We start from the raw sequence: 9,781 nt of genomic DNA, 5'->3' as shown, positions 1-9,781 counted from the left end.
TTTTCGAAATAGAATTTGAGCGAAGAGGAACTGATGGTATGGGTGCTACACCTCCTGCATGTACAATGTTTCAATGCAATCTCCATATGCTGTTGTCAAAAACTCCCTCACTTCCCGCTCCATTCTGTACCCTTTCGAGAAAGTCACAATGATTTGGTAAAAAATAAATAAATTTAGATTTTAATATTTAAAAAAATTATATAATTATTTATTTTAAAAAATTATTTAATTATAAAATGATCTTATTTTAATTAAAATGTTAATTTTTATTAGGTTAAATTAACTTAAATTGTTAGAATATAATTAGGATTAAATATAATTAATTAGTATTATTTAGTATATCTGAATATTTATTATAGGATATTACGTTTTTATTATTATGATTCTTTTAGTACTTATAAATATCCTTTTATATTATATTATTTTAAGACAACTTGAATAGACAACTTGATTACACTCAATAATACACAAATTCTTCCTTTAATTTAGTCTCTTATTTCTAACATAAATTAAAAATAAATATTCAATTAAAATATTTTACATCATGAAAAATAATTTACATATTATTTAAGGGAGATTGGGTAAAATTCAACCAAAAAAAATATGTTTGTGGTAAAGGATTAGCTTACACTAAAACTTTAAGTCTTAATAATTTATACTATCGAAAAATTTTGTATGTAAAAAAAATCCAATTAATAAATTGAATCATTTCTCCATTTGGATCAATATAAACTTTAGTAAAATTCGAAAGCATCGTGATCATTTATCATCCCAATTTATTTTAACGTAAAATATAATTTTAAAACTTCCCAAATAAATATGAAATATTATGAAAAGAAGATTATCTTTTTATGGAAAAAAGTAGTTTGTTTTTGTAATAATATAAATCCGTTTGAGATGCTGTGTGGTCAGCCTATTCCTACAAGAGGAGTTCTTGGAAGGATATTTGTTAGCTTCAAATCAAAGAGCCATAAGCCAGAGAAAAGGTGATCAGAGGCTTGTCTATGAATGTAGGAAATGGCAGAACGATCTGATTCTGGGAGGATATCTGGTTACCTAGTGGTGCCTTAGAAGTGTTGTTTCCAAGACTCTTCTCAATCTCAAACTTTAAAGGTTCTGTTATAGGGAATTGTGGGTTTTGGGATGGATTAGAGTAGATATGGAGTTTCCAATGGAGGAGAGAGTTATTTCAATGGGAGTTGGAATTAGTAAACCAACTTTATGAGGTGCTACAGTCAGTTAAGCTTACAACTGAGAGAGAGGACAATGTGGTCTGAAAATTTGATAAATTTGGTATTTATTCAACTAACTCGTTTGTGCAGGTGTTGCAGGAAGCAGTTCTTCCGGAGAAAATCACAAGCTACAGTTTCACTCGTGCTATTTGGAGGGATTTTGTTCCACCAAGGATTGAGTTATTTTCTTGGTTTGTGTTGGTGGGGAGGGTGAATACTAAAGAAAGACTGTGTAGATTAGGTGTAGTTAACCAAAATGATAATTTATGCGCCTTATGTTGTAAGTCGGTGGAGTCTGCTTTTCACTTCTTTGTTGGTTGTGAGGTTACTTGGCAGGTATGGTGTGCTTGGCTGTTCGCTCTTGGAAGGATATGGATATGCCAAGTATTCTAAAGCAACATTTCAAAAGTTGAACGAATATCTCAGCAAGGAAGAATGAGAGGAAGATGTGGTTGATTGATTTCTTCGCTGTTATCTGGACAATTTGGCTAGAACAGAATGCTAGAATCTTCAATAGTCAAGGCTCAAGTGTGGTGAAAAATATAAACATGTCCTTTTTGTTTTCCGATGTGGTGGTGAACTTTTTGGTTGTTGATGACTATATCGAAGATGACTGGGGTTGATTTGTGTTTTGAGTTATTAGTCTCTCTTAATTCTTTTGCTCCATATTGAGCTTTTACTTCAAAAAAAAAATATATAAAATATTATATTTAGAGGAGTGTTAGGGGTTAGCATTTTTGTTAAATTTTGGTCAGCACTTAACTATCAAAAGGAAATTGAATGATTCTATACCATTAGATGTAATCTCACACCATTAAAAACATCATTGATGACTAATTGATGGCTAAAAACCACAAAATCTACTTGTCCCTAGACTTTCTCTTATATTATATATCTATTAATGTTTAATGTCTTTATCATAAAGATAATATAATGTGAATTAGATTGATAAAATCTCAGCGTACAAAACTATTAGACGGTATAAGTGGAACTCCATTTTATATTTAATGGAGTTACTAAATTATTTTCTTAGGTGGAAGTTAAGCAATGGTGGTGACAGACATAACCTGATTATAAAATGTTAAAAAAAAATGTCAATTTTAAGGACAATGCTGGAGTGGGCAGAGAGGATAGGGAAAGCAGTTAAACCACCATTTTCCATTTTTCATATGAGAATATGACGCCTATCATTTCGGCTTCATAGTTGTGAGACCATTTCTCTTCTTTCATGTGAGAGCATTTTCTTCTTTTAATATGATCACATTGGAATAATAATCTCCATAGTTTTGTTTTGCCATTTAATCTTTCTATATATAACTAACTAAGATGGTCTATTCCTAATTGTGGTTATGCAGTTTCTATCTTCTACCCTTTTGTTCCACAATTTCCTCTCATTATATCTTAGTGTTTTTGTGATGGTCCCAATTAAGAACCAGCTCATTTCCATTTCCCACATGTCATTTTCTTCCTAACGACCAAAACAATCTTTTTTTTGTTCTCCCATACATTTCTTCTCTCTTTTTTGTTCCCCTTTTTCAAAGGAAAAGTTGTTATATTTCCGTTAACCATGCTGGGTAAAAATGCTATTACCTTTAGTTCTTGATAACTCTCAGATACCCTGAGGAGTTATCAGCATTCATGCCATTTCTGACTTTCAGGATTGTGTACTCAATTCCCTGAAATCTTATTTTCCTAAAGGGTAATCTTCTCTTGTTCATTGATTCAATAATAATTCTTTGGTTTTATTAACAATGATTATTGTATTATATGTGCATTCTGACTTTGACCATATTTGTCTTCATCAAGTTCCATGACGTGGATACCATGAATTTGGATTTTCCTTCTTTTGTGCTCACAACGTTTGCATTACGGGGTCATGCATGTTCAACACTCGAGCTTTGTTTTCTTCACTGATTTTGTCACATACTCTCAAGAAGAAATAAAATAAAACTAAACCAAAATTTAAGATTAAGCATAAATGTTACTTTCTTTTTAATTTAGGGCAATAAGCGAGAAATGAATGCTTTTAGTTTCTTATATATGGCACGACCTACAAGTATTTTCTTCTGTTAAAATAATTGGCTCATTATACCATGTTAATTTTTCTTGACCAATTCTATAATGCCTTTTATTTTGGTGGAGAACTTACTAAACTTGTTTTTTAAAATAAACATCAAATATTTAAAATTTTGTTGTTTTATACTTTTTAAATATGTCACGTTCTCCTCTTCGGAAACTTATTTTCATGTGGTTTTGGCAGAAATTCCTCAAGGGGCGTTATTGTGTTGCTCATTGATTGCATCAAAGCCTATCAATATGCCTGACTCACCTGGGGTAAGAGTTAAATCATACTATGTACTCATTCATATATGCATGGTTTCTGAAGAAAAAATCTAAGATGAATGAATGCTTCGGTAACCATTTTGTGGGAAAACTTATCTATCATTGTAAAGGACTGAGCTAAAACTTGTGTTTCATTCATCAATGGCAGAGGAAGCATAACTTAGGAGAGCTTCTTAAGTCAGATCCTGGTGGTCATAGTTCTGAAAATTCAAGAAACAATTCACCAACTCATCCTATTATAAGGGTGAATCAAGCAGCAAAAGATGGCAGTGCAACCAACAATTCAACAACCGAAGCTGCACATATGGAAGAGGTTTCTAAAAACAATGCGAAAAGTAAATCTAGACCTCAGAGATTAGCATCAATAACAAAAAATGTTGCTGAACCCGGCACTCAACGCCATAGTCCACGCGCCAAGACAAACTCAATTTATGATGTTGCAGTTACCTCACCAGGGCGGCCGCCGGCGACTTCTTCGAGGGGAGTGTACCAAGGTGCATCGAGCAACTCTAGCTCGCGCAGCAATAGTTTAGAGAGCACCAGCACACCCCTCAGACCACATACCGGTGGCGATTGTAGATGGGAAGCAATTAACTTGGCTACCAAGGCAGGCCCTCTAAATCTTAGCAATTTCAGGCTTCTCAAGCGTATTGGTTATGGAGATATCGGAAGCGTATATCTCGCGGAACTTAAAGGAAGTAAGACCTACTTTGCCATGAAAGTAATGGACAAGGCTGCACTTATTAGCAGAAACAAGCTTCTGAGAGCACAGACAGAGAGAGAGATTCTTGGACTTCTAGATCACCCCTTCTTGCCCACATTATATTCTTATTTCGAAACAGATAAATTTTACTGTTTGGTCATGGAGTTCTGTAGTGGAGGTGATCTCCATTCTCTTAGACAGAAGCAACCTAACAAGTGTTTCACTGAAGAGGCTGCAAGGTTAGTGACCTACTATGTCATTTTTACCTTTTCTTTTTCCATAAGAAATTCTTGCATATTCCTAGAGCACATTTAGTTCGTGCTCAAAAGCTATTTAAACCATAGTTACATGGAACCCTATACGTTCCACTAGGGAAACTGGTAAAATATTTATATTAAAAATATACATATAACATTTCAGTAGGCAAATGAACTAGTACCCGTTACGCGCCAATTAGTACGTGGTGCGCTACTTACTTGGTGAATTCATGTAATTATGCTTAGAACCAGTCAATATAATTAGCAATAAATTAAATTTACTTCATTTGTTTGTCATTTATCATATGAAATAGGGGTTCCCATATTTCCATATAAAATCGTTTATCATAGGAATCTCATTGGAATCTGAATTCTGCACTTCCTCTACTTACCGCTTTTCCAAGTTTCTGCATATGGTTCTGTAAAGAATTCCAAATAAACTGCAACTTGATACAATTTGATCAACTATGGTTGCCCTTACATTTTCTTATCTAAATTGAACTTGATCATTTGTAATTAAATTTCTTTAAAGAAACATAGTTAAAGCCATTTTCCATTGACAATAAGTCAATGATTGATATTTATGTACCATTTACCCATAATTTTTTCACTTTTGTAAACCAATTAAGAATTCTACGTTCAAATTTGATTCTTGTTATATAGGTTTTATGCTTCAGAGGTTCTGTTAGCTCTTGAGTATCTGCACATGCTTGGCATTGTATATAGAGATTTAAAGCCAGAAAATCTTTTAGTCAGAGATGAAGGCCATATCATGCTCTCGGATTTCGACTTATCACTTCGCTGTTCGGTCAATCCTACGCTTGTCAAGTCTTCATCTGCACACGCAAACAATGGTAGTAGTAGCGGCGACTCTGGCAGCACAGTAGGTGATGAACAAGCATCACAAAGTAGTGCAACATCAACCTTCTTCCCACGCATTTTGCCTTCAAAGAAGAACAGGAAGGCAAAATCAGATTTCGGCCTATTGGTGGGTGGAAACCGCCTGCCTGAACTGATGGCAGAGCCGACCAATGTGCGCTCGATGTCATTTGTAGGGACCCATGAATATCTAGCACCTGAGATTATCAAAGGAGAAGGTCATGGTAGTGCAGTAGATTGGTGGACTTTTGGGATATTCTTGTATGAGCTGTTGCATGGAACAACCCCTTTTAAAGGCCAAGGATATAAGGCCACACTTTACAATGTTGTTGGCCAGCCATTGAGGTTCCCGGAAAATCCACAGGTTAGTCAGGTAGCGCGAGACCTTATAAAAGGATTGTTGGTGAAGGAACCTCAGAACAGAATTGCATATAAAAGGGGTGCCACAGAGATAAAGCAGCACCCATTTTTTGAGGGAGTGAACTGGGCTCTAGTTAGAAGTGCCGTGCCTCCTCATATACCGGACCCTATTGACTTCTCAAAGTATGCTAGCAAAGACACACCACCACCAGCACCGGCACCGGCATCTGAGAAGAAGGTGGCAGATAATGTTGCTAGTAATAAAAAGAACAACAGTGCTACTGATTCTTCATATGTAGATTTTGAGTATTTTTAGCAGTAACAATCCTACTCGGATATAAATTTACTTCTTTGATAAAAGTTCTGTACAAAATGTCCTCTTACCCCTAAAGTAAAATTAAAGACACCTCTCAAGCAAACAACTGTACACAAGTTCATGTAAATTGATTTTTTATAAGTGTCCCTAAAAGATTAATATTGTATGAAAAAACCTGAGTATGTGTTTCAAGTTTCAACTGTCTATAGCTTGAATACTTAACAATGTAAAGATTGCAATACATGAGATCATTCTTGAGAGTATGGGTCTCTTAGAATCCCATTATTATATGAATTAGTTACCATTAATAAGGGTTAGTTAGTGCGTTAGTTGGAGCTCAGTAGTTGAGAATTAGTATTAAATAATCCCATTATTTGATCGTTTGTTGAGATAATCTCTTGGTCTTGGGATAGTTTGAGATCCACTTTCCAATTAAGGTTTTCACTTGTACCCCGTTATGGTTGATTTGGGGATAATATTCGAGACATCCTCTCTCTGTCTCTTATGTATTAAAAATAAACTCCCAAATCAGTCGCTAACATTTACTCAAAAAAAGAAAATTGAAGCAATCAGAAAAGTTGGAGGTTTACTGGCTAGCCAAATCAGAAGTGGTTTATTGCTAAAGCACAAGGCTCGTGAGAGATGAGAGGAAGTAATCGTAGTTGTAAGTTCATTAAATTGCATGAAGCTGCTTAAAGCTAACGCAAGATAATACTTGTTACTGAGATTAAAAAAAAATTTATTTATTCGTCTCTATCTAAATTTTTGAAAGAGATTATTCATGATACAATAGTTTCGCTTGAACTTGATGCACCACCACACATTATACTCCCTGAATTATTTGACTTTCCAAACAAACTGAGCTATATTTTAGTGATATTTGTAGGCACCAGTATAAATGAAATTGGAAAAGGCATTAGCCATAAATAAGGTAAACTTATTTGTAGGTAAAAACTTATTGGAGATCACATAGCCCTAATAAATCTTCACCTTTATAGCTTTGCCTGCATAGATAATCTAGTTTTCAGCTCCTCAGCTACTGCATCAATGAACTCTTCAGTATTTAGATAGTGAGACCTAGTAACCCTACAAAGAAAAGGAAGTAATTTAAATATGTCAAACATTTTATTTTATTAGAAAAAAAAAAAGAAAAGAAAAGAAAATGAAGTGTCCCAGTGCCAGAAATTACTTAGGCCCATGGACAAGAAGTGCAAGATCCTTTGTCATCTTTCCCAATTCCACTGTTTCAATGCAAGCTGCTTCCAGTTTCTCTGTAAAGTCCAACAATCTAGCATTTCCATCCAACTTTGCCCTGGAAAAGTTAAATCTCTTAGTCTTCTATTCACGAAGTATAATTTCTTTCTTTTGGAGTACAGGTGGGGATATTAATTTTGATGAATTTAGTACAAGGAAAATTTATTTGGATGGATTTCGACATTTACCTATGCGCAAGACCTCGAGACCAGGCAAAAATTGATGCTATACTGTTTGTGCTGGTTTCACCTCCCTTCTGATGAACCCGGTAATGACGGGTAACAGTGCCATGTGCTGCCTCAGCTTCAATGGTTTTCCCATCTGGGCAAACCTGTCACAAAATGTAGCTTCTTAAAGCAAAATCCATGCTGGAAATACATGCAAAAGAAAAAATGACAGAGAGAGACTGAAAAAGATTAGGAAAGCAATACCAGCACTGATGTCATCAAGCCAAGAGAACCAAATCCTGTTCAATGGAAAAATTTGTTCAGATCACATTAAACACAAGCAAGTCTAGTGAAGAATTTTCTAAATCCTTGTGTGCAACCAGTTTTATTACAAGCAACAAAGCTATCACGAACTAAAATCTGCTTGAAGATCACAAAAGAATATGATATCCACCTTGAGCCAAGAAATCACTCTGCACATCCCCATCATAATTCTTGCAGGCCCATACATACCCTCCATCACTTTTAAGAGCATAGGCAACCATATCATCTATGAGACGATGTTCATACCTACGAAATGAGCCATATAAATTAGCAATATAATAACATAGATTGCTTTGATTATTGACTAGCATGAGAAACAACTTATCTAACCATATCCCAGCCTCTTTGAACTTGTGCCTCCATTGAGTGTCAAAAACTTCCTGAAAAATGTCCTTGAATCTTCACAAAAGCAAAGAGTAAAAATGTGATTGAGAGTTCAGTTAACTACAATTAAAATAGATCTCAATTAGAATAACAGAGAAATAATATAAAGGCATATGAACCACAAATATGTTGCCATACCTTCCATCATATTTTTTTAAAATGGTATTTTTAGTGCTAAGATAGAGTGGCCATTTTTTCTGGTGCGCAATGTTCATCGATGCCTCAGCAAAAGCTCGGATGGACTATTTCCAAATCAAATACACCATACCAATAGTATTAAAGCAACATTCATAAATTCTTTTTAACAAAGATGACAAAAGGAAGCATCACCCAAATGCAAACCTCATCAGTATTATACATTGACAAAGCTACACCTCCAGCACCAGTAAAATTATAGACTTCTAAATCTTTATGTTCTCCATGTCCATTGGGTACTGTAAAATGCACAATTTGACTTCATAAGATGCCTTAATTTTAGACATTTAGCACGTTGATCTGTTAGGAAATTCCACTAATCAAATCTCAAGCCTGATAAACTTTTTGCAACTTCATCACGATTGTACATCTAGAGTAGTTGTGTACAAAAAACAATTAACTGTATAGGGAATTTACCGAACATCAGTTTCAGCTTTCCTGGGCCCTTTACAACAATATCAGTTGCCCGATATTGGTCTCCAAAAGCATGCCTTCCAATGCATATTGGCTTTGTCCAGCCTAAACAATAGCAAGATAAGAATCCCCACTTGATATTACAGACTAAACTCATTTGTCACAAAAGTTTTAGTTTTAAGAACCTGAAACAAGACGCGGAATGTTTTTACAGATGATTGGCTCTCTAAAAACCGTACCTGTAGGAAAGAGATTAAATGAATCCAGGATAGCAACTAATATACTCAGAACAAGAAACAAGTTACCAAACCATTAGAAAGTTCAACTACCATTTAAAATGTTTCGGATTGTTCCATTTGGACTTCTCCACATTTGCTTTAAGTTGAACTCCTTGACACGAGCTTCGTCTAAGAGAAAGAAACTCTTCACAAGTTAATTTTAGTTATCAAATTCTCAGCAAGAAAGATGTGCATAATTCCACTTGGAACAATAACGAATACCAGGAGTTATAGTTGCACATTTGATTGCTACATTATACCTGTAAAAGAAGAGAAAGAATTTCAGGATGATATTCAGGGGCCTCAGAGATTAAGAGAAATTTGTTTAACATTAAAAACAGAAACAATGAAAGCATCTTATTTTTCCTGCGATTTGACATAGGAGGCCATTTAAAATGTAAGTTGAGTTTATTTAAGTTTATATTATTTAGAACACAAGTACACGATCACATATATTCAGAACCCATAATTCTCTTTTCTGAATATATAATCTCATCTTTCTATTATTTTGCATTCTTCTGTTACTCCTAGCCTTGCTTCATTACAAAATTCAGTGTTTTACAATGTTGTGTTTACAGTCTTTATCTGATCACAGAAAGATATGAATTGGATTTTCCTATTAGAAGTACTGCAGTCGTTGAGCTTAACAATAAAGAGAGAAACAAATGAAATAAA

General features: G+C 34.5%; 2 protein-coding genes across 2 annotated transcripts in view; one reads left to right on the top strand and one right to left on the bottom strand.

The window, feature by feature from the left end:
* LOC107611382 (serine/threonine-protein kinase RHS3) lies at positions 2,628 to 6,171 on the top strand. The gene is made up of 4 exons (XM_021109658.1): positions 2,628 to 2,931; positions 3,493 to 3,566; positions 3,724 to 4,517; positions 5,199 to 6,171. The coding sequence occupies exons 2-4, from the start codon at positions 3,549 to 3,551 to the stop codon at positions 6,088 to 6,090; spliced, it is 1,704 nt and encodes a 567-aa protein (XP_020965317.1). The 5' UTR covers positions 2,628 to 2,931; positions 3,493 to 3,548; the 3' UTR covers positions 6,091 to 6,171.
* Positions 6,790 to 9,781, bottom strand: part of LOC107613515 (isocitrate dehydrogenase [NADP]) — a 4,885-nt gene continuing 1,893 nt past the window's right edge. The window contains exons 4-15 of the mRNA XM_016315553.2: positions 9,329 to 9,366; positions 9,158 to 9,235; positions 9,014 to 9,067; positions 8,832 to 8,933; positions 8,562 to 8,653; positions 8,358 to 8,461; positions 8,166 to 8,234; positions 7,966 to 8,081; positions 7,776 to 7,810; positions 7,533 to 7,675; positions 7,280 to 7,402; positions 6,790 to 7,176 (exon numbers count right to left, since the gene is read on the bottom strand). Of these exons, the coding sequence (XP_016171039.1) occupies positions 7,083 to 7,176; positions 7,280 to 7,402; positions 7,533 to 7,675; positions 7,776 to 7,810; positions 7,966 to 8,081; positions 8,166 to 8,234; positions 8,358 to 8,461; positions 8,562 to 8,653; positions 8,832 to 8,933; positions 9,014 to 9,067; positions 9,158 to 9,235; positions 9,329 to 9,366 (1,048 nt within the window). The 3' untranslated portion in view covers positions 6,790 to 7,082. The remainder of the gene's footprint in view (positions 7,177 to 7,279; positions 7,403 to 7,532; positions 7,676 to 7,775; positions 7,811 to 7,965; positions 8,082 to 8,165; positions 8,235 to 8,357; positions 8,462 to 8,561; positions 8,654 to 8,831; positions 8,934 to 9,013; positions 9,068 to 9,157; positions 9,236 to 9,328; positions 9,367 to 9,781) is intronic.

The sequence above is a fragment of the Arachis ipaensis genome, chromosome B08 (assembly GCF_000816755.2).
Source record: "Arachis ipaensis cultivar K30076 chromosome B08, Araip1.1, whole genome shotgun sequence".
In the NCBI taxonomy this organism is placed as follows: Eukaryota; Viridiplantae; Streptophyta; class Magnoliopsida; order Fabales; family Fabaceae; genus Arachis; species Arachis ipaensis.
Note: the sequence above shows the minus strand (reverse complement) of the source record. Positions and strands in the feature narration are given on the sequence as shown.

Excerpts from the sequence above, each read along its gene's own strand:
- LOC107611382 (XM_021109658.1), top strand. Across the intron at positions 4,518-5,198 it reads TTCACTGAAGAGGCTGCAAG|GTTTTATGCTTCAGAGGTTC; the intron begins GTTAGTGACCTA and ends CTTGTTATATAG.